The sequence below is a fragment of the Camelina sativa genome, chromosome 17 (assembly GCF_030686135.1).
Source record: "Camelina sativa cultivar CO46 ecotype springtype chromosome 17, ASM3068613v1".
NCBI classification, from domain to species: domain Eukaryota; kingdom Viridiplantae; phylum Streptophyta; class Magnoliopsida; order Brassicales; family Brassicaceae; genus Camelina; species Camelina sativa.
The window spans coordinates 1,771,417-1,793,917 of record NC_141896.1 but is presented as its reverse complement, the minus strand read 5'-3'; the positions used below and the strand labels follow the sequence as shown (position 1 = coordinate 1,793,917).

Below are 22,501 nucleotides of genomic sequence, written 5' to 3'. Positions count from 1 at the left end.
ATGTTTTAACCTTGGAAATGCGAGACTACCTACCAGCTTCGCGATGGACGGACACAGAGAAGAGAACCCCCATTAGTCCATCAAAATCAATACCAAGAAAAAAAGAAGAATGAAAACTGTATCACAACGCAGAATAAATAGTGCAGATTTTTATTAAATTTAAAGGAAAGCAACCATTACACTATCTGATTAAAAAAAAAAAAAAAAAAAAAAAATTCTTATAATTTGTGTTTAGTGTAGAGGCTTACTTAAAAACAAGAGAGTGTTCAAAGAAAGGTTGATTTTGTATTAATCTACACTTAAAAGTAAAAAAGGAAGAAAGGTGAAAAGGAAGATTAATCTACACTAAAAGTAAAAGGAAGAAAAAACGGGTCAAACGAATGAATCGTGCGAGCCGAAGACTGAGTAAGCGTGGAGGAGACTTATATACGTCGCTGTCAAATATAACCAAAATATTTACTAATTTTCTATAGTTAACAGTTACTAAATTAAAAGGTCATGCATAGTAATCATGACTTTTAATCCACGGTTAAACGTCAGATACTCAGATTCATACCAATAACTAACTACTAGTCTGATAAGACCTAGACTTTTTATCAAAAATTTGTAAAGATCGTGCTAACTCTCTCTCTATCTCTCTATTTCCTCTTCTTTTGTTTAATTTCACTAGCATAATTAATCTGTTGCAATAGAAGCCAAACGATGGGTTGATTTCTTTTCTTCTTCTTTATTGAGTTGAGTAACATTTTTTTGCTTTAGTTGTTGATTTAATACTCCACCATAATAACATCAAAAAGTGATCAGGCTTTTTGGTCGACCGTAACATACTTTATTGAATTATGTGTGAAATCTCTCACATAAATAAAACTAAATGCTATTATGGTGGTGGGGTCCAAATTAAAAGCCAAATAATTACTGTAGTCTGTAGAATGATAACTCGTGGAGGTAACTCAATAACTCCTCCTCTCTTCTCTCTGTCTATAAAAGCAACTCCTCTCTGATCATCAGATGTATAGATCACAACTTACTTCATAAGCAGCGTCACAACATAAAGTTAGGCTATCCAATAAACAAAGAAAAAAGAAAGAAAGATGGAGAGTTTCCCGATCATTAATCTCGAGAAGCTTAATGGAGAAGATAGAGCAATCACGATGGAACAAATCAAAGACGCTTGTGAAAACTGGGGCTTCTTTGAGGTATCTTTTTCACTTTTTCCCTAAAAAAATACTTATATATATATATAAAGCTCGAAACTAATGGTAATTAAATTACAGTGTGTGAACCATGGGATTTCGCACGAGCTTTTGGACAAGGTGGAGAAGATGACCAAAGAACACTACAAGAAGTGCATGGAAGCGAGGTTCAAAGAATCCATTAAGAACAGAGGACTTGACTCTCTTCGCTCTGAAGTCAACGACGTTGACTGGGAATCCACTTTCTACCTTAAGCACCTCCCCGTCTCTAACATCTCCGATGTCCCCGACCTCGACGACGATTACAGGTAATTTTTATTTTCTAAACCGCTCCGTAATTTCACCTTAACCGGTTTCAAGATCCCAGATTGGTACAAATAACAACGTTAACCGGTTATGTTAATACTTAATTAATGAGTAAAACGACGCCGTATGGGTTTTTTAATATTTTATTACAGGACGTTGATGAAAGAGTTCGCCGGAAAGATAGAGAAGTTATCGGAGAAGCTATTGGATCTGCTGTGCGAGAATCTTGGATTAGAGAAGGGTTATCTGAAAAAGGTGTTTTACGGTTCGAAAAGCCCGACCTTTGGAACCAAAGTCAGCAACTATCCACCTTGTCCTAAACCGGACCTAGTCAAGGGTCTCCGAGCCCACACCGACGCCGGCGGCATCATCCTCCTCTTCCAAGACGACAAAGTCAGTGGACTTCAGCTCCTTAAAGACGGCGACTGGGTCGATGTTCCTCCGGTTAAGCATTCTATCGTTGTTAATCTCGGTGATCAACTTGAGGTAACCACTTAAATTAAACCGTACTAAACCGGACCAAATTGAATTTAGATTTTTGAAGATTAACATTTTGGATTAATTAAACCAGGTGATAACCAATGGGAAGTACAAGAGTGTGGAACACAGAGTGATATCTCAGACAGACGGAGAAGGACGCATGTCGCTTGCATCATTCTACAATCCGGGAAGTGACTCTGTTATTTTCCCGGCGCCAGAGTTGATCGGAAAAGAATTGGAGAATGGAAAGAAAGAGAACTATCCGAGTTTTGTGTTTGAAGATTACATGAAACTCTACTCTGCTGTCAAGTTTCAGGCTAAGGAACCGAGGTTTGAAGCCATGAAAGCTATGGAGACAGCCGTGGCCAACAATGTTGGACCATTGGCCACTGCCTGAATAAAATTACTTTACTCTACATATAGTATATACTAATAAATATGGTCATTATATAATGTTATTAAAAGCTTAATTTTTTTAATAATGTTTATGTGGTATACGTCCTGTTGTACGTTTAATAAATGTTTGTTTATATATATGGGAATTACTATTTCAGTTTATAGAGTTAATACAAATAAACTACAAACAAAATAAAACAAGGCAGTTGAATACAAGAATAGTGTTTATTACTAATAAGGGTTTAGAGAATATTAATCTTTTTCCTAAAAGAATATAAATCTAAGAAGCTGAGTGATACTAATGTGCGTCAATATAACACTCAAAACAACCAGAGGAATGCTCAAATTCGGGGGACAAACAAAAGAAGGAAGGCTCAAAGTGACCAAGATGAAGAGCAGATTCAAAACATGTAACAGCATCATTGACTTTTTTGTAACCAGTTCCCTTACGTCGTCTTCATACATATCCTCTTCTTTAGGCCTGGGCATAAAAACCGTACCCAAATACCCAACCTGAAACTCGATCTGAAAAATCGGGTTCGGGTTGGGTTCGGGTTTGCCTATAAAACCCTATTGGGTTCTATTTTCTAATACCTATGGGTTCAGGTTAGGATCGGATAATACCCGGTACCCGTTTGGGTACCCAATAAACCCGAACATATAAACATATTTATAATATTTATTATTAATATAATACAATTACCCTAAAGTTATGATTTGAATATTTCATTTAGTTTTATACCTAAATATCAAAAATAATCAAAATATCTAAAATATTATAAGTTAAACTTTAACTAAATTTATTTAAACTTAATTAATTTTAATTATATTTTTTTGGATACCCGGTAGTTCGGATACTAATCGGGTTCTAAAATTAATAACCCAAACCGACCCGAACCCGATAGTACCTAAACCGAACCGAACCCATATATCTAAAAATACCCAATGAGTTCTATTTTTTTAAACCCGTTTACCCGAACCCGAATGGGTAATACCCGAATGCCCAGCCCTACTTCTCCTTCGACATCGTCAAGTTTCGAGAAAGAGCTAACGGTCTGATCATATCCTCCTTCACTCTTCTTACACTCATCCAAAAGAGTGCGCAGCATCTCTCTTGCATTCCCACCATACATCTCCGGATAGACTCTAACGTATGCCTTTGCCATTTCAACGATCGTGTCTCTATCCACTTTGAGTCCTTCTTCACCAACACACATTCTCATGAACATATGCATCGCCTTTACATCGGGTACCGCCGCATATGCCTTCAAAACATGGTTTGCAGTGACATTGTTGGGTTTCACTTTGCTGCCTTCCACCATCTCATACAATAGCTTATCGACCATGTTTGGTTTTCCTAGATGGCTGTAAAGTGACATCATCGAGTTGAACGGTGAAGGATTCGAGAGTAGCCCGAGTTCTCTCATCTTCTTGAAAGTAGACTCGGATTTATCAAGTGTTTTCTCAGATTTCGTGTACAAGGTCAAGAGCGTGGCGTAAATAGAGTACTGATCCCTCATGTTCGCAGGGATGCTTTTGAAGAAATTTTCTGCTTCTTCCAAACCCGACAGTACTGACTCAATCAGATGAAGACGAGCTGCATAATCTTTCGCAAGAAGAGTACAAACCTTTTTTTCAACCATCCTTTTTAATGCCTAGTAATAACACAACCAAGAGCACACAATTATGTTCGAAAACCTCAAATTTGAAAAATAAAGACTAATTAATAAGACTTAAAGAACATAAGCATTCTTTCTTAATTTGGTTTTAACACCATTGAAAAGATTGAAAGATCAGTTTAAAAAAAAAAGAAACCTCGAGTTCTTGAGAAAATCGACTAGAATTTGGGAGATTCTTGATGAGCAACTGTTTCTCCCAGTGATGGAGCAAGGGTTGCGAAGGATGTAAAGGCGCTTTGATCCGAACCTGCGGAGTCAGACTTGCCTCTGGTGACCATAGGGTTGCGTAGGAACGGAACAAAGAACTCTTGTAACCGCAAGCAAGAATGCGCATTGCGTGTTGTTGAATAATCGGAGTCATGCTTTTTAGTTAAAATTATAAATGATTGATAACACACTCCACTAGAGCCTTGTTTCCCCATATTCGTGACCCAACAACTATCTCACTTATAGCTAAAATTGCTAGTGGCTTTTGGCATAGTTAGGTACTGGTTTCATATTCGTGACTTTTAACAACTTTTCTCACGCATTTAGCATGTCTTTTACAATAGAAATAATAAATGATTAATTCCGTAGATGATATATAGTACAAAAATTAGTCTACTATGAACAAATTATTTACATACTGATGGTAGTACTCATGTTCTGATGTATGGAATGAAACATAAGTATGATCGCAAGTAATAATCGTTAAGCAACATTTGGGATAACCCAAGAAAATATAATATATTTATATATAAATCTTCCTAGCTACACAAACCTCCTATAGAATTTACTGTGTATACGTATTTATCTACCTGCTTTATAATGCTTACACTGAGCAGTAGTGGAAGAAAAAAGAGTAAAATCAAATTTCATCATAAAGAAAATTAAACCTCCTATATAATTTTCTCGAAATATTATTATTGATTGATTCCAGGGAAAGGTAAAAGAAAGAGAAGAATGATTCCTCCTCTGGAACTATAATATGATTAATCATCTCTCCTTTTGATTTGCCTTTTAATCCGAAGATATGTAGCTTCACTGTTGTTTACCTGATGGAACAAGAGAAAGACATAGGAATATGATTGAAGCTTGAAACATCGAATGTCTCCATGAATCTTTGATCTGAAACTCTTGCTTTTGCTGCTGCAAATCGCTGGTACTCGTCGAATATCGATGTCAAACACCATTGCTGGAGTTTTCTCAAGCAGCCTACTAGACAACCAGTCCTATGCTGCAAAATTCCAGATTCACACTTTTAAAAAATTTCATATTTTTGACTTCAATGGTGGAGCCAAAAGATAACTTGTTGAGGTTTGGAGAGAAATATTACCTTGCCTCGCTTACAATGAATCAGAACAGGATGGTTTTTCTCATCTGATGAATTTAAAATGAAGATGTTGGTAAGGAACGAGTTAGAGAATTAAAAAGCATAAAAATAAGTGTGTGTTCTATATGATTCATACTTACCTAAAAGCAATTTGAGTGCCATGCGGATTTTGTGGTCTGGAATATTCACAAATGGCTCCTGAAAACAAGAAAAAGAAGTGACATCTTTTTTTAGAATTGTAAGATTTATGTGAAAAGAGTCTAAATTGAGCAGATTAGGATAAGATAAGGCAAATTAGTAAGCAAGGTTCATATACAAGCAACGTCGAGAGAGACAACCATGTAAAAAGATTCATTAACAGGACAAAATCTACAAGTTATGAAGCATTTCTAATGTGATACCTTTTACTGGTTGCGTACTGAAGAGAAAGATTCCTAACTTTTTCTATTAAAAAGTTATCCCCACACACAACAACAACAACAACAACACGGAATCAACACAAAGGTCAATTGTAAGACGAATCTATGGGAAAGATAAAGCTTAGCAAACCAAGAATATCAACGATAAAGGTTTCCTATCAAGATCATAGCTGTCACAATAAGCATAAAGAATCTGAGTCCAGAAACAAAAACCAAAGTCAATGAGATCCAACAATGTGAATGTGGAATAGTTTCCAAAGTCCTTCCAATAAAATCATTACACCAAGAAGAGAAAGCCACTTTAGTTTTTCTTCTTTAGTGTAAAAGCAAAATAAGGGAACTATGGTAGGAAGCATCTAAACGACTCCCCACATAAAGAATCTCAGTAGAAGAAACATGAGACTATCCTAGGAGTAGAATCTACAGGGCTAGGTGGATTCTGTGGGGAAGAGAATGATAGCTACTGCATAACAGAGCAAGCATATTTACTTTCAACCCCTCTTTTCAATTATCAAGATTCTAAATCAACTCAAATTAGGTTCGTACCAATCTCTTCAAAGATATTACATGTTTTGGCTTCTTATTAGTGATACTGAAAAAGTTGGGACTTAACACATCTACATAACTCGTGAGGGTATTAAGTTCAAGACTCTATGTTAAAGTTCAAGACCAACGTTTGCCCAAACATAAGCCACTAAAACATAGAAAAGGAAAGGAACTAAAGGTAGGTATTAAACAACAGTAACCGACTTAAAACGTAAGCATTCCATCAGTATCCCAACAATGCCTAACCTTATCTAGATTTCAAACCTAACAGCTAATATGGACAGTTTCACGATCAACACGCTTTCAACAAGTTTTTACCATTAAAAAAAAGAGCTTAACTTGTGCACCATCAAGAAACGCTTTTGCTGATGTATGATTTCATAAGATATCATATCTGTATATAAAAAAGTGTACACTCAAATAACATGAACCAAGAAAACAATATAAACAGAAAGTAAGCTTTTTGAGTAGTGGATCGTTGACAACACTTGCAACAAGCAGCTCAGCAAAATTTTGTTTGACGTAGTCCATAATCTAGTTTTTATAAAATAGTTAGAGACTATATAAAGGAGCAAGTGGTAATAGTTGCTGAAGGGGCAGAAAAACAAAGAGTGGGACCAAAGCAGTGGAGGTCAAGAGAGACGGAAAGGGCCAAAGAGGCAAGACAAATAAAGAAAGATGTGTTCTTTTCTGGTATAACTCATACTAATAATAAAATATGGCTTGGAACAAAGTGCCCATGAAGGATCAAAATTCAGGACACACAAACCGTTTTAGTAGTCTCAAGTAACAACAACAACAATGAGACAGGACTTTTAAGAACAATTAGGCAACAAAATAAACTTTGACATATTCAACAAATAGTAGTGAGTTTCAGTTACTAGTTAGTTAATATATATATACCAAAGTTTTTAAAAGTCCATTAGTTAATGAACCCTCTTTCTGATGCTTAGAACTCCATAAATGCAACCAAATCTCGTTGTCTAAGTCAGGCAAGATATGATATTTTTTTCAATTCAGAGCATTCTCCTAGTAAAGTAGGTGTGATCATCCAACCCGGGAAATATCCAGATAAAGTATGGAGCAATTAAAAACGGAGACTTCAAGAACAGAGAGACAGAGAAACAGAGAGAGACAGAGACAGAGAGAGAGAGAGGAGAGGAAAGAAGCTTACTTTATTGCCTTCAATGCCAAACTGGAAAAGCTTAATTCCATTGGATTTAAGAAAGTGGAGATTGGTCTCTGGGTAAGGCTCAGGACACAAGTATCTACACCAAATCCGAGAACAAAAACCTAAAATTAGCAATTCAGAAGCTTGATATATAGACCAAGAATGTAGAAGAAGGAGTTAAATTATATATATACATGATTGAGCGGAGGCCAAGAGTCTGGAGAAAGGAGAAGTTAGCTGAATCAGGGAATCCAGAACGGAATATACCGTTATCGACCATGGAGAAGTTGAGCGGCGGAATTAGGTTAAGTTCTTCGCCGGAGACAACTCGAAACGTATCATCATCATCATCAGCTTCACCGTCATCCGGAGCCTGAAACCGGTTTCTGTCAACCTCCGAAACCTCGATCGTGCGGCAGATATCTTCTTCACCATTCTCCTCCGTAGTCGTAGGAGTTGTAGTAGTCATCATCTTCTTCTCCACTAGCTTCATCTTCTGAATTGGGAATTCTGAAAAAAGGTTGAATCTTTTAGGGGTGAGTCGTCGAGTAATGGAGATTGGTCGTTACGTTAGCGGCGAGCTTTGGGGTTTTATATAGACAGACTCGCTCTCTCTTGTGACTGTTAAAAATCTCTAACAAACGAAAAATAACGCAACATGATGTATGGTCCAAGCCTCTGTTTTTTTTTTTTAATTATTTTTATTCTTTAGTATTTCTTTTTTTTACAAGTTTTTTTCCTTTTCTTTATTTAAAATAGAATTTGTTACTTTCTTAATTTTTATAAAAAGGTTTTTCGTTTATAATCTGTTTTTTTATTGTCGTTTACAAATTAATGAAATTATATATGATCCGAAGGGACACGTTGAAACCAAAGAATCCAATATTTGAGAACAGTTTGTATAGTACTATATTTTAGTCAAGTTGAGAGAGCTGAAAATAATATACGAAGGTCTATCTTTAGTTGTACATCATGACATGCTGCTACAATTTATCAAACCACATTAACGATTGATGATATTATAATCTAATTGTAATCAATTAATTAACAAAAAAAAAAAAAAAAAAAAAAACTATTTTGACATTTTCAAGGACAGTTGAAAAAAAAGTAAACATATGAGAAGCTTAAAAAATGACTTGCAGAAGAACTTGAGAATGCTGATTGTTAAGTACTTGAAAAAGGAAAGCACTTGTTAAGGCTTGGAAGCATAACTTGTCATAATTGTGGAACCTTTGATCTTACGTCTTACCATACAATACACGACCATCTTATTCAAAGAAATCAGTCTCATTTTAAACATATCAACTTTTCACAAATCGAACCTAGAATAATTTTTAACTATTTTCACCAATATATTAAAATATTTAAAGTTTCTGATATATTTATTTGTAAACAAAAAGTCAATTATTGAAATTAATAACATTCGAAGAAAAAAGAACCGAAGAGAGATAGATTCCATCCAAGCACAAAGATATATAAAGAAACAAAAAAAAAAATAGAGATCAGAGAGATTCCAACGGACAAGAGTCTCTCCTCTGCAAAGTGCGACGAACGATCACTAATCTGAGTCATGTGGCAGTCATAAACGCACCTTTTATATATATATATATATATATATATATTTAAGTATGTATAAAGTTTACGATGAAAGTATAATTAATTAAATTTATTGTCTATTAACATAACAAAAAACGAAATAATACGAAAAGAAACCACATGACGACAAATACATTATTAGAATCCACGTTACATCTCTTTGTCTTCCACATTAACACTCACTCACAAACAGAAAATTACACTTTTCTTCTCTAAAAATAAAATAATAACTAGCTAAAGACATAATTTCTTTTTTGATGTCCTACACTGGACTTTAATTGGATAAAATACTCCATAAAAATACAAAATGCACCAAATAATTATTTTCTCAAAGAAAAACAAAAAAGGTACATTCCAAGGAATATACTCTTTGTGATTCTGAACTCTTTTGAAGGATTTATTTGCGCCGCGAGCACTCCGCCACGTACGAAAAGCCTTTTTGATGCCGTCAAAAGGACTTACCCTAAAAAGAACGTACGGAAAAATAAATATCATAGTTTTGAGAATTTGTTTTCGATTTCCAAAATATCATAATACCTTCAATTTTTTTTTCCTTTTTTTTTTGTGAATTGTTTTAACTATTGAATTTTTTTTCTAATAAAGACTACTCCAATTAGAGCCAGTCAAACATAATTAAACTATGTATCCAGGTTCATGTTGTAATCTAGTAACACTTTTTAATTACTTTTTAGTTTCTTCAAAACTGAATCGAACGTTAACGTTTTCTTATTTGGGTCTCAATATTTTTAACAGAGATGAAGTGATAAATTTTGAAGAATTTGGGTACCCAAAGAATGTTTCTATTTGAAATCTGATGCAAAAAAAAAAAAATATATAAAAAAAAATTAATGTCTCTATCTGCATGGTTCATGATTTCAATGGTTATATATATGCATGGTTCATGATTCTTTTCTCTCGTCCTGGTTTTCATGATTTCGACAAGAATGATAATATATATAAAACACAGAGAACATTTTGAAACAATTGAGATAATTAAGTCATAACAACGACGCATGATTCATGATTGATATATATACCAATGTTCTAGGTTATATAACGAATAGACGAACGTCACCGACAGAACTAGTATATATGTCTCGTTTATTTTTATAAAATTTAAATTATTTGGTTACATAATTAATATTTGACATAAATATGACATAATGCTTCCCAAAGCATATATATATATATATACGTGATCGGCCTCGATATACCAATGCGGCCATTCAGAAGTTGCGTATCAAAATGCAAAAGGATGACTTTGAATTAACAAACAACACAAGAAAACCGTTCACGAGAGACTGAGTGAGTACGCACATTTTCAATTGACATTATTATTTGGGAGTAGTTAGTTAGCTCTGCATCTGAGTCTCCGAATTTGACTCGAAAAATTCATCCAATTATTGTCGTGTTGTTTCCCATATGATGGAAATTTCATTTTTTTTTTGTTCCATATGCATGATCTATTTATCGATGATCAAAGTCGTGACTTCTTCTCTCGTTCCTGGTCCCACATTGCTAGACATATTATTGGTCCATAGGTCAGTTACTTCAGTACTATCAATTCGAAAACTTATCAACTAATAACTGTTGAAATTGACAATAGTTCTCACTTCAAAATTTGACGTTGTTTTACCATCAATCGTATAGGTGAACATATTAAACAAAGGAAATATTTCAGTGGAAACAAAAAGAGTTTGTTAAAATAAAACTTATTTTCTTATATATGTTCGAAACATAATATTATTTGCACTTCGTAATGTAACATGGTCATCAGAATTTTAAATTTACATGTTGAAGAACATCATGATCAAGAAAGAAAGTCCTAAAAAGAGGCAGTTTTTTGTAATAATTAAAAAAAGCCCAACAACATACTGGACCTTAGCCCAGTGCAAGTCATAAATGGTAGATTTCAGAAAAGGTAAGATTGTACAAAACAGACCCAGTAGTAGTATTCTTTTACCCATGTTTACAAGGCCCATTTGTCGGAGCAACCGACCAAAAAGAGAAAGAGAATGAATGGTGCGGAAACTTGAAGTCATAGGAAACTTTAAAAAAAAAAAGGAGAGTCAAAGATATGAGATTTTTTTTAATTTTTTTTTTACTTTTTTTTTTTTTGTTTATTTATGTTGTTGACTGACGTGGAAAAGTAGTATTTGGAAGGGTCAAAAAGTTAGAACTGACGGCAAAGGAAGATAATAATAGTTGAACTTGAACAGGTGGTCGTGTGAACAGAGGATAATAACCTCGTAAGCTTAAAACGTGGCGTAAAATACTGACGTCTAAAAAGATGACACACACACACACACAACACAGAGCTTCTTTTAGTCATACGCTGCTCTAGTGACCACCGAATCGTAACCTCCCCTCGCTTCTTCTGTCTCGCTCTGCTGACAGACAGACACTTAACTTCTTTCTCTCTAATTTACTTCTTCTTCTTTCTTTCTTTCTACCCAGTGTGGGGTCCCCCTCAAACCACTCTCTCGTAATAAAAGATTTCTTGTGCCAGAAGACTTACTTTTATCTGACCCTTTTACCCCTATACATGGAGTCTTGTACTTTTGTGTGTGTGTTTTTTTTTCTAGCGCTTCAAAACTTTTTTTGTTTGTTAAGGAACGATGATGGTTCGGATCACATATTCATATTCACATGGAACCGTCGGCACATTGAAGAAGATATATCATCAGTAGTACAGATAATGTAGGGACAACATTGTCATTTCGTGTACATGCAGACTTATCTCTCTCTCTCTCTCTCATTACTTTTGCTTACTTACTTGGCACTCTTTTAATTAATTTTCTTCCCTTTTCACATTGGAAAACACACAGAAGACATCGGAAGATAGAAAAAAAAAAAAAGAAAAAGGGAAAATACAAAAATACAAAGTGCAAGAAGAGTCTGTCTGAGAAACTCAAAAAAAAAAAAAAAGGAAGCAAATTTACTTACATTTTGGAAATTTATTTAGCATTAAATTTCCCACTGGATCTGTTCCAACTAGCGATCTCTTTTTGGAAAAAAAATTGAATCTTTTCTTCTTTTTATTTTCCTTCTATCTACCTCTGTTCTTCTTCCCCTTGTGGTGTCATTTCTTATCTTACCCAGAAAAAGATAATAAAAGTTTGTTTCTTTCGATGATCGTTACACTTCATCTGTGATTTTTTTCCTACCTTTGTATTGTTTCTTGTTCTTGCTGATCATCGTGATCATCGTCTTACATGCGACCCATGTCAGACACTCAGCTTGTTCAAAGCTCTCTTGTCTCGATTCGATCTTCCGACTTTAATATCCAAGGTTAGTTCCTTATCTTTCAGAGATCTGACTATTATTATATGATCCCCGTTTGTTTTTTTTTTTTTGTTTTCCGTAATGCGTTTCAAGATCATCGTTATACTAACTCTCATTGTGATTTCAACAAAAAAAAAAATTGTAGCATTTTGGAAATTTTGATTGATATCTTTATGAGTTTTTGTTTACGTTTCCGTTTGCTTTTTTAATATCCTAGTGATCCAAGTTTTGGAGATTTATCAAAAAACATGTGATGATTTTCTGGTTGTTTTGTTGTTGTTGTTGTTGGTATGATGATCTTGTAGATGCCTTTAGTAAGATGAAAGTAAATGATGACGAATCGAACCCATATCCGGATCGTCCCGGTGAAAGAGATTGCCAATTCTATTTAAGAACTGGTCTGTGTGGCTATGGAAGCAGTTGCCGTTACAATCATCCTCCCAATCTTCCACAGGTGAGAGAACACACAATTTTGACTGAGTCTAAGTTTGCAATTTTTCCTCTTGTTTTAGTATTTGCCTCATGGCTTCTTGTTATTGCTTTGTAAACATCTTGATAGGGTAATAATGCTTATTACAAGGAGGAGCTCCCGGAGAGAATTGGACAGCCCGATTGTGAGGTGCACTCTCTTGCGATATTTCTCATTCTTTCAACTTCTTGATTCATTCGAATGGTTGTTGTTTAGATTAGTGCATTGTAGAGAGTAATAAAGGAAACGAGAATTTGTTTAGACTTAAGCTTCTCGTCCATCTTGCTTAAAGTAAGAGAACTTATTCTTGTTTATTACTTTGCTTTAAGAGGTTACAAGAATCTACATTGAACTGCACAACATATTCCTCTTGTCTGGTTTTAGTCTTTCCTTGAGTTGAAAGATAAGAAAATGAACTGAATTGTTTACTTTCCTCAAATATGTTTACTAAACAACTTTCTTTTCAATTTCGTTTTTAGTATTTTCTGAAGACAGGAGCTTGTAAGTACGGCTCAACTTGTAAATATCATCACCCAAAGGACAGGAACGGTGCAGAACCTGTATTGTTCAATGTTATTGGTTTACCTATGCGTCAGGTAATTTCACACCGGTTGCTTTCCTTTATTTTAATTTACTGAATGTGGAAGATTTGAGTTGAGTTTCTTGTCCAGGGCGAGAAGCCATGTCCATATTACCTGCGAACAGGAACTTGCAGATTCGGAGTTGCTTGCAGATTCCACCATCCTCAACCTGATAATGGACATTCTACTGCATATGGAATGCCTAGCTTTCCTTCTACAGGTTTACAATATGCTAGTGGATTAACAATGATGTCTACATATGGAACTTTGCCTCGTCCACAAGTTCCTCAGTCCTATGTTCCAATCATGGTATCACCCTCTCAAGGCCTTTTCCCTCCCCAAGGCTGGGGCACTTACATGGTGAGTCTGAATAGAAGCTCGGATTGATTCTGCTTGTAGCAAATTTGAATTCCCTTAGAAACTCTTCAGAAATATGTTCCTTACTAATGATATCACATGTTATGTTGCAGGCTGCACCTAACCCCATGTATGATGTGAAGAATCAACCTTATTACTCTGGTTCTAGTGCATCCGTGCCGGTGGCTATGACATTGAACCGTGGTTTGCCTGAAAGTTCTGATCGACCAGAATGTAGGTTTTTTATGAACACCGGGACATGTAAATACGGAGACGATTGCAAATACAATCATCCCGGAGTAAGGATTTCACCACCACCACCAAGTCTTATAAACCCTTTTGTTCTTCCAGCGAGACCTGTAAGTCTATTGCTCAACTGAAAGAAGAGCTTTTGGTTACAAAAAGATGTGGTCTCTTACAGATCATACGTACTATTGAGCCACTGTTCTGCTTTTTTTTTTGCTATCCAGGGACAACCAGCGTGTGGTAACTTCAGGTCCTATGGATTCTGCAAGTTCGGACCAAATTGCAAATTCGACCACCCGGTGCTGCCATATCCCGGCTTGACCATGTCTGCGTCTCTGCCTACTCCATATGCTTCACCTGTCTTAACCCATCAGAGGATCTCACCGTCGCCAAGCCGCTCTGATTCAAAGTCTTTATCTAATGGTAAACCTGATGTGAAGAAGCAAAGCTCAGAGACAGAGAAACCGGAATGTGATTCTGAACAATTGAATAACTCAAAAGTACATGATTTGTCAGAGAAGTCGTCATCAACATGAGCATGTTTCATGATCACAGCATTGATCATCAGCGATAATAACGCTGAATCACCCCCACTCAGGCTTCTTAAGATCTCAATGATCTCTCTCTCTGTTAATTTTTTTTTGTGGAAGAGGAAGGGAGGTGAAAAGTGTTTCTCTTTTTTTTTGGGATTTTGGCTTCTTCTTCTTTGGAGATGGCCATGGCTCTGAAAACTATATAGGATGTTAAAACTCTTCTGTTTTTTGACTCTGTTAATAAATTTTTACATTGGAAAAAAATAGACCCAGTTCCAATTATTTTACAAGTCTATATAGTGTAAATTGTTACTTTTGTTATTCTCAAGTGTAAATTGAAAGTATACACTATTGTTTAACAACTTTTTAAAAACCATTTTGTGGTTTGTTTTTCAAAAAATACAACATATCTGAAAAGATTGCATGTAATTAGGAAATAATTATAAGTTTGAATTATTCACATGAGTTATCAGTTAATGATGTTTAGAGATATATTCACATATTCACATCATTGTTTATTTAATAAAATAAAAATAGGTTCCAATTTTTTACTATTGATTGATTAGTCAGTCAAATTACATTTGAGAACATTCCAAATTAAAGAGTTGAAAACTGAAAAGGGTTGTTTTTTTTTAGGCTTTTTTGTCGGAGAAAAATCTGGGAGGTGGTAAAGCTTCGTCCTTTGCGTGGGGGGGAGAATCTCTTCCCTTTGTTGCGTTTTTTTTTTGTCCCCGACGATTTGGGCACACGCAACGCAACCATAGAATCTAAATCTGCTCCGCCCCGAATCGACTCAGTCCCGAGTTTTTTCTTCAGCCGCGCATCAAGGTAAAATCATGAATCGGCTGAGAGGAGGCCGAGGGACATCGATTCTGGGTTCCGCAGTTGTGCCTCACCTGAAGAAAAAAGCCCTAAATTCATTGGTCGCTGTCCAGGAATCCTATCTCTCCACCAAGGTGACTTTTTCCTCTTTTGTTAGAAAAAGTTTCAATTTTTATATCGAATTTGGATGATTGAATGTTTCATTCATCAGAGTTTCTTCGGTTAAAATTTCTATATGTGTCATCTTTTTTTGATGGAGTTCGTTGAATCTCTTTAGGACTTGTTCGAGAGGCACAGGGTCGTCCTTACAGTTGGAACTTCCATTGCATCTGTTGCTACGGCTTGGATTGGTGAGATTGCTTACTTTTTATCATCAAATTCTCATGCAATTATTTATTCTTACGGCATATTTGGATGTTTAAGTCAACTATATTGAATAGCTTTTGAACGGTGAACAATGACTTTGTGAAGTGATTTCAGATTTTGGATGTTGACACTTCTAGCTTCATTCTATTCTTGAATTGTGTTTGACCGAGTTGCTAACCAATGGATGAATGATTGTGCAGGTTACTCATTACGCCACTACAATGAAACTAGAATCAATCAGAGACTGGAGTCAATTGAGAATGCGGTTAATGTTAGGTTCCCTCACTTGCCAAGATTTTTCTCGCTGTTAAAAGTTGTTTGCCAAAAGTTATTGCACATATACATATGACAGTATTGAATAGTTGCTTTGGATTTAGCTGCTTGCATAGTTGGAATCATATATAGCTGCTCTTATGTGGGAACTCTTGCAAATTACTTTGTGCTTCCTGTTAATATAGTGTATAGTTTTTGATCGGTTTTATCATGAATATACAACGTAATTGCCTGAATTTTCAAACCTGGTTTCAAACATTTAGTGTTTTGTCTTTGTACCTTTATGATCCTAAGTCTGTCATTTGAAATATCTGTGTGTTTCTCATGCCAGATGAAAAGCACCCAAGAGTTGGAACGAGGAGAACTGAAGAAGCTTGTTGATCCAGTTGGTTCCAGGTTCACTACAACAATTGCCACCGCTGGAACCACTTTGATCCTCGGGTTTGTTTACACAAAGACTGTTGTTAGGTTGACAAGTTTGATGTTGTGTCAGGTTTTTTCGTTAATATTTTCTGTCTGGTGTTTTCAGGTATGGCTTGGGTTGGCGAGGCGGGATATGGTATGCAAATAGGAAGTTTAGAAGGGAGCAGATGAGATTGGCTGGGCAGTTAAAGCCGAGAGAATGGAAGTTATTAGGGAGAATAAAACCACGAGCTTGGCCAACGACAAAGTTCCTCAGACGACCATTCCCAAGACAGAACAAAACAACAGAAAATGCTTTGAAGACGCCAGAAACTGCTTTGAAGGCGCCAGAAACTGCAGGTTGAAATATCGAAATAACCTGCAAGAACCAAAAAAAAAACAAAATCTGTCAATTGTTTGTTCAGGATACCAAAGGGGAGTAAACAATCTAAAGCATTAGTTGATCGGAACAACGAACGACTATTTCTTAACGTTAGTATAAAGCACACATCGGTTTTGTCATGAAGCCAAAAGGCTCTCTTCTGTCTTTTTGTTCCTTGTAGTGAGGAAAGTGAGTCACTGTATCTATATTTTTTTTTGGTTTGTTGTGGCAAAACTACATTCGAAAATCAAACGGATTTGTGTTATAAATTGACTCCATTAGTGGAATATGAAACGTGATTCAGCTATTCAGAGCTAAGGATCCCTCTGTTTATGAACAGAATACAAAAAAACAGAGGTAAGTAAGAGGTAGGAGAGAGTGTGCTGACGTGTAACAACATCATTGGTGCGTACACGTAACTCCACGTAGATAATGTGTTAAGTTCTGTTGTGTCCTAACTCCTAAAGAACTAAAGAAGAGTCACTTTTTAATTTTGGGAGAAAGAAAGAAAAATGTACAAAATGTACAAATCAACAGCAATAACGTTGTTTACAATTTGCACTCTGTTGTTTGTCTTTTTCGATATCGGCAATGCTCTCTATGGATCTTCTTCGCCAGTGGTTCAACTCACTCCTTCTAACTTCAAGTCTAAGGTTTGGCTGTGATTTTATATGATTTCGTTTTGCAGTTTATGGTAGATTCAGCTTACGTCTGTTTTTTTTTTTTAATACTGTTGGATCCCTTGAAAACTACGAGAGCATGTATTGATGATATCTAAGGTATTGTGTATTCGTGTAATATTCTCCGTGGAAATGGTTGGCAGGTTCTTAATTCAAATGGTGTCGTTTTGGTAGAGTTCTTTGCGCCATGGTGTGGTCATTGTAAATCTCTTACACCAACTTGGGAGAAAGTTGCTAATACTTTGAAAGGTATTGCTACTGTGGCAGCCATTGATGCTGACGCCCACAAGTCTGTCTCTCAGGTTTGTGTTTATTTTTGAGTTATGCTTTTCTGTTTTTTTTTTGGCCTATGTGATTGCCAATGGTTGATGATAAATATGTTGTCTCCCTCAGGATTATGGTGTGAGGGGTTTCCCAACCATTAAAGTATTTGTTCCCGGGAAGCCTCCAATTGATTACCAAGGAGCAAGGGATGCTAAATCCATTGCTCAATTTGCTATCAAGCAGGTTTGTTGCTTATTATTGCTGATTCTTGATTACATGGTGTTGTTGTAGCTATTGAGTTAATGAAATAACGTATAGATATTATTCTCCATCAAGCTAGTGTACATGTATTCAGATGAATATATTGTTATTTTGCAGATAAAGGCGCTGTTAAAAGATCGTTTGGATGGTAAAACAACTGGCACTAAAAATGGAGGAGGATCCAGTGAGAAGAAATCTGAGCCTAGCACCTCAGTGGAGCTAAACTCTAGCAACTTTGATGAGTTGGTTACTGAAAGCAAAGAACTTTGGATTGTGGAGTTTTTTGCACCTTGGTAAGTAGTGGCATATTTGACTCTTGAGCTGTTCACGCCTCTTTAATCTTCTTCTTTTCAATATCTAAAACTGGAAACCATATTTTTTCTTATTATCCTTCAAGGTGTGGACACTGCAAAAAGCTAGCTCCTGAGTGGAAAAAGGCTGCAAAAAAGTTGAAGGAGAAGGTCAAACTAGGTCATGTCAATTGTGATGTTGAGCAGGTAATCACATAAACCATGTCAATTTTGCCACATCTTCTGCTTCTTATCAGCAAACGCTTGTTTTCATCTTGACCCTGATGAGACCTAACAAGGTTTTCTATATTGCAGTCGATAAAGAGCAGATTCAAAGTGCAAGGATTCCCCACTATCTTGGTCTTTGGTGCAGACAAAAGCAGCCCAGTACCTTATGAGGGTGCTAGATCTGCATCAGCAATAGAATCTTTTGCTCTGGAACAGCTAGAGTCCAATGTTGGACCTGTTGAAGTAACTGAACTAACTGGGCCGGTACTGTTCCAATCTGTGACTGTTCCCTAGCATTGTTTTCTATTTGTCTCCAACTTAAGCCATCGACACTCCTTGTTCTGTCCTGATTGAATAGGATGTCATGGAAGAGAAGTGTGGTTCTGCTGCTATTTGCTTTGTTTCTTTCTTACCTGACATTCTGGACTCGAAAGCTGAAGGAAGGAACAAGTATGTAGAGATGTTATTATCAGTTGCAGAAAAGTTTAAGAGGGATCCTTACAGGTGAGCTTAGAACACATCTCTTTTCTCTTTGTTACTATCATCATATTCCAGCTGTCAGTTACTATGTTTTTGGAGAAATTGCTCAAATGTTCGATTTTGATTATATTTACAGCTTTGTGTGGGTGGCTGCTGGAAAACAACCTGATTTGGAGAAGCGTGTCGGTGTTGGAGGATATGGTTATCCAGCAATGGTAGCCTTAAACGCAAAGAAAGGAGCCTATGCTCCACTTAAAAGTGGTTTTGAGGTTAAACACATCAAGTAAGTGTACCTTTTGTCTTCCTCTCTATCCTGTACAACAAAACCAATGGTCCATGCATATTATTGTTTCGGTAGCAAGCCCAAAACGAGTCTCTTTCTTATTTGTGTTATCAGAGAATTCGTAAAGGAAGCTGCAAAAGGAGGAAAAGGGAATTTACCTATTGATGGAACAATGGAGATAGTGAAGACAGAAGCTTGGGATGGTAAAGATGGAGAGCTAGTTGATGCAGATGAATTCTCACTTGAAGAACTCATGGGAAATGATGAAGCTGCCTCCACTGAGTCCAAGGACGACTTGTAAACTTCTCTTTCACCTCATTGGTGCGGTTTTGGCTTTTTAAAAGACTGTTAAAATGTCCCACTCAAGGCCAATGAATCAGTTCAAATTGTTGGAACAGAGTATACACTTTTGGCTTCGGTATAGATACAGAATCGTTCAGCTTTGATATGACTTTGAACAATTAATTGCCATAGCCGGATTTTAACCATAGTAATTACAAAGATAATTTTATTTATTTTATACAGAAAGTACAGCATACACAGTTTAGTCAACGTGAAACATAAAGCGTAGTATACAAAGCTTTGTTTGCTACTGGTCCGTATATCATACCAGTAACAACACTGAAGCCGCCAATTGTAAACTACAACTACTTTGTTTTCCAAGGCATGGATCCTGGTAGACTCAGATGTGACTGAGGCAGCTGGGATGAATCCAAGTAAGCGACATCACTGCAAACTGTGATCTCAGAGCTTGAGCAGATGATTTCCGTATTCTGAAGTGTGAATCCATGGATTATGGGCAAAGGGAATCCCTTTTCTAGATGGTCATTTGCATATGGCACAAACACCGTTTGTATAACAGTCCTCACTATTGGCTACAAAGATCGGAACAAGATAAAGAAATACGTGTAAATGTTAAGAATGAATGAAATCCTTCTGAGTCAAACAGGCTTTAAACACTTGACATGATGGTTTTACCTGAAGAAGATGCAGGTGGAGATTTCCAATGTTGCTCCATTTCAAAGTCATGGAGAAATCTTGTAAACTTACGCTGCCTCCAAGGTTATTATCCATGACTTGGAGAGCACCAGATCCCCGGATCACCTGCAGCAAAGGAAACAGTAGATCACCTACTGGTCAACTATTATATAGTTCACTGCAATATTGTTTTTAGTAAGTATCTAGAACAAAACATATGCAACTTTGTGTCATTAGAGGACTCACCAAGGAGATGCATGCTACTGGTATTACTTTTTCTGCTTCTAGAACATTGATTACTAGGTCCGTATTAACATTAGCTCCAACGTATTGCTCTGATATCTTTACAAGTGGCGGTGAAGACAAACTGATTTTCAGATTCATATCCTGGTTTGGGTACTTCTTGTATAGTTGTGGAATGATGAACCTCCACTTAGCAGTGTTTAAAAGAGACTGCTCTGGTATTTTATCCACAACCCATTGCATAAATTCTGCCTAAATATGGCAAGAGTAAACATCCTCATATTAGAAACAACAATGGAAAATAGTAATATTGTTTCAAATGTATTCATAACAGACGGAGCATTACTTCTGATTGACTATATAATATACGAGAAAACCAAAAGACTTGAGAACTTACATTGTAGTACAGAGCCGCAGCAGAGTTAAAGACAGCTTCATCCACTGAAATTCCAAGCATTTTAGAATTTCCAGGACAGATAACCGAAGATACAGACTCTCTGAAGGACTTCAAGACTTGATTCGTTTTTCTTTTGTTGAACAAACCATCAATCTCGAAAGTGATGGATGAATCTTTCAATATAGGATCAGTGGTGAAGGTGACATTAAGTGAAGCTTTATCATCCACTGGGATTTCCTTTGGGAGGCTTTGTAGGAATGAATCAAGGTCTGATACTCCTTCAGTAAGTTTCTTGGCAATCGTACTTTCCACACTTGACCCAATTTGGTCTTTAAATGCATTAACCATCCTGAATTGCAGAGAAGAAAATTAAAGTTATAATGAACACCAACCAACAGCCATAGTACTTTCAATCATATTTTCCATACCCCTGATAAAACCATGATGCTCCTCCTTCCAATTCAATGTTTATGTTATTCACATGGCATCCACATTCCGAAAGAGAAAGTTTTAAGCCTCCTTCATCACTCTTTAAGCCTAAAGAAAGCCCGATTTCCATGCCTTCAACCTTACCGGAGAAGGCCAGAATCAGCAAATTCCCTTTGTAAAACAGATATAAAAAATGAGCAAAGCAACAAACCAAACTAAAACAAGATATGGAAATGGTAACACAGAGAGCAACAGTCCCCTCCGATTCCCATATGCAACTATGTTCTAGGAGAAAACAACCATGAAACATAAGGACCAAAACATAAGAAAAAACTGAATCTTGAGACTCCTAAATGGATGAAGTACCAAGGAAACCGCACAACCGATTGAGAACAAACACAAACCCACAAAAAAATTCACCAAAATCTGCAATAAAAACTAGGACTTGACTTTGCTTTTGCTTCAATTAGAACACTTTCTACAGATTAGTAAACATGATTAAAATCACCTGAACAGATGCGATCCCCTGATCAGATATCTCAATTGGGGGAAACCAAGTACTGTAAGAATAATGCCAATTCATACTCAAATTACAAGTAGTCCCGGAAGCGAGGATGATAACACCAGTATCACCAAGCTTAACATAAGACGACGCGACATCAAGCTCGTAAATCGTGAGATTGGAGACAACAACATCGATTCCTCCAAGGAACGGGATTCGCATAGATTTCTCAATCCTCGGGATCTGGAGAGGTATGATCGACGCGATTGCTTTGTTGACTAGAAGGTTCTTGACGAAATCGAGTCCGTTCTGAGACACGAGAACCGATGTGAACGTCTGTGAATGTGAAGGCAACAAGAAGAAACTTAAAAATAGAAGAAAAAGAAAGCTTCGTCCAACATCCATGGCGGAAATTTCAAGTTTTTTTTTTTTTTTTTTGATTTTATTCAATGAAGAAGAAGAACAGGTTAGCCATTAGCAGCACACAAAACAAGGTGAGAGAGAGAGTAGTGTCAAGCAAGTTGCGTAATGATTTGGATTATTAGGAAATGTCTAAAATAACCTTAGTCATTCGATTTACATTGCGTCGTGTGGGGGGTAATCTGATTGAAATCAGAAGTTTTGGGGTTAAAACATAAATTGTGAAAAGTAA

At 36.2% G+C, this 22,501-nt stretch overlaps 7 protein-coding genes across 10 annotated transcripts; 4 read left to right on the top strand and 3 right to left on the bottom strand.

Annotated features, from left to right (window-relative positions):
* Window positions 1-886: 886 nt before the first annotated feature.
* LOC104754646 (1-aminocyclopropane-1-carboxylate oxidase 4) lies at window positions 887-2,538 on the top strand. The gene is made up of 4 exons (XM_010476874.3): window positions 887-1,196; window positions 1,275-1,501; window positions 1,652-1,985; window positions 2,071-2,538. The coding sequence occupies exons 1-4, from the start codon at window positions 1,092-1,094 to the stop codon at window positions 2,374-2,376; spliced, it is 972 nt and encodes a 323-aa protein (XP_010475176.1). The 5' UTR covers window positions 887-1,091; the 3' UTR covers window positions 2,377-2,538.
* A 593-nt stretch (window positions 2,539-3,131) lies between these two features.
* Window positions 3,132-4,565, bottom strand: LOC104759074 (putative pentatricopeptide repeat-containing protein At1g43010). The gene is made up of 2 exons (XM_019238745.2): window positions 4,191-4,565; window positions 3,132-4,030 (listed from the first exon to the last, which is right to left on the bottom strand). Exons 1-2 carry the CDS (start codon window positions 4,413-4,415, stop codon window positions 3,308-3,310), a joined length of 948 nt encoding a protein of 315 aa, XP_019094290.2. The 5' UTR covers window positions 4,416-4,565; the 3' UTR covers window positions 3,132-3,307.
* Window positions 4,566-4,761: 196 nt separating this feature from the next.
* On the bottom strand, window positions 4,762-8,574 carry LOC104754645 (inositol diphosphatase DSP1). Its single transcript, XM_010476873.3, has 5 exons — window positions 7,697-8,574; window positions 7,506-7,599; window positions 5,507-5,564; window positions 5,370-5,413; window positions 4,762-5,270 (listed from the first exon to the last, which is right to left on the bottom strand). The coding sequence occupies exons 1-5, from the start codon at window positions 7,993-7,995 to the stop codon at window positions 5,085-5,087; spliced, it is 681 nt and encodes a 226-aa protein (XP_010475175.1). The 5' UTR covers window positions 7,996-8,574; the 3' UTR covers window positions 4,762-5,084.
* A 3,107-nt stretch (window positions 8,575-11,681) lies between these two features.
* On the top strand, window positions 11,682-14,833 carry LOC104754644 (zinc finger CCCH domain-containing protein 3). Its single transcript, XM_010476872.3, has 7 exons — window positions 11,682-12,389; window positions 12,689-12,837; window positions 12,943-13,002; window positions 13,332-13,448; window positions 13,524-13,793; window positions 13,904-14,149; window positions 14,261-14,833. Exons 1-7 carry the CDS (start codon window positions 12,314-12,316, stop codon window positions 14,570-14,572), a joined length of 1,230 nt encoding a protein of 409 aa, XP_010475174.1. The 5' UTR covers window positions 11,682-12,313; the 3' UTR covers window positions 14,573-14,833.
* A 292-nt stretch (window positions 14,834-15,125) lies between these two features.
* Window positions 15,126-17,083, top strand: LOC104754643 (uncharacterized). 2 transcript variants are annotated; one of them, XM_010476870.3, is made up of 5 exons: window positions 15,126-15,525; window positions 15,669-15,741; window positions 15,958-16,028; window positions 16,362-16,471; window positions 16,560-17,083. In XM_010476870.3, the coding sequence occupies exons 1-5, from the start codon at window positions 15,406-15,408 to the stop codon at window positions 16,795-16,797; spliced, it is 612 nt and encodes a 203-aa protein (XP_010475172.1). In that variant the 5' UTR covers window positions 15,126-15,405; the 3' UTR covers window positions 16,798-17,083. The 2 variants fall into 2 exon arrangements, with proteins under 2 accessions (XP_010475172.1, XP_087349931.1); XM_087493805.1 differs by having other exon boundaries at window positions 15,204-15,525; window positions 15,958-16,033.
* Window positions 17,084-17,124: 41 nt separating this feature from the next.
* On the top strand, window positions 17,125-19,788 carry LOC104754642 (protein disulfide-isomerase like 2-2). Its single transcript, XM_010476869.3, has 9 exons — window positions 17,125-17,467; window positions 17,638-17,796; window positions 17,888-18,001; window positions 18,137-18,312; window positions 18,417-18,516; window positions 18,625-18,801; window positions 18,896-19,041; window positions 19,154-19,300; window positions 19,415-19,788. Exons 1-9 carry the CDS (start codon window positions 17,327-17,329, stop codon window positions 19,599-19,601), a joined length of 1,347 nt encoding a protein of 448 aa, XP_010475171.1. The 5' UTR covers window positions 17,125-17,326; the 3' UTR covers window positions 19,602-19,788.
* A 6-nt stretch (window positions 19,789-19,794) lies between these two features.
* Window positions 19,795-22,389, bottom strand: LOC104754641 (putative BPI/LBP family protein At1g04970). Of its 3 annotated transcripts, none has more exons than XR_015585697.1 (6): window positions 21,856-22,346; window positions 21,347-21,486; window positions 20,919-21,267; window positions 20,525-20,769; window positions 20,279-20,404; window positions 19,795-20,175 (listed from the first exon to the last, which is right to left on the bottom strand). XR_015585697.1 is itself a non-coding variant. In XM_087493804.1 (6 exons), exons 2-6 carry the CDS (start codon window positions 21,475-21,477, stop codon window positions 19,948-19,950), a joined length of 1,083 nt encoding a protein of 360 aa, XP_087349930.1. In that variant the 5' UTR covers window positions 21,478-21,518; window positions 21,856-22,389; the 3' UTR covers window positions 19,795-19,947. The 3 variants fall into 3 exon arrangements, 2 of the variants coding, with proteins under 2 accessions (XP_087349930.1, XP_010475169.1); XM_087493804.1 differs by having other exon boundaries at window positions 20,525-20,773; window positions 21,347-21,518; window positions 21,856-22,389; XM_010476867.3 differs by having other exon boundaries at window positions 20,525-20,773; window positions 21,856-22,389.
* Between the last annotated feature and the right edge of the window lie 112 nt (window positions 22,390-22,501).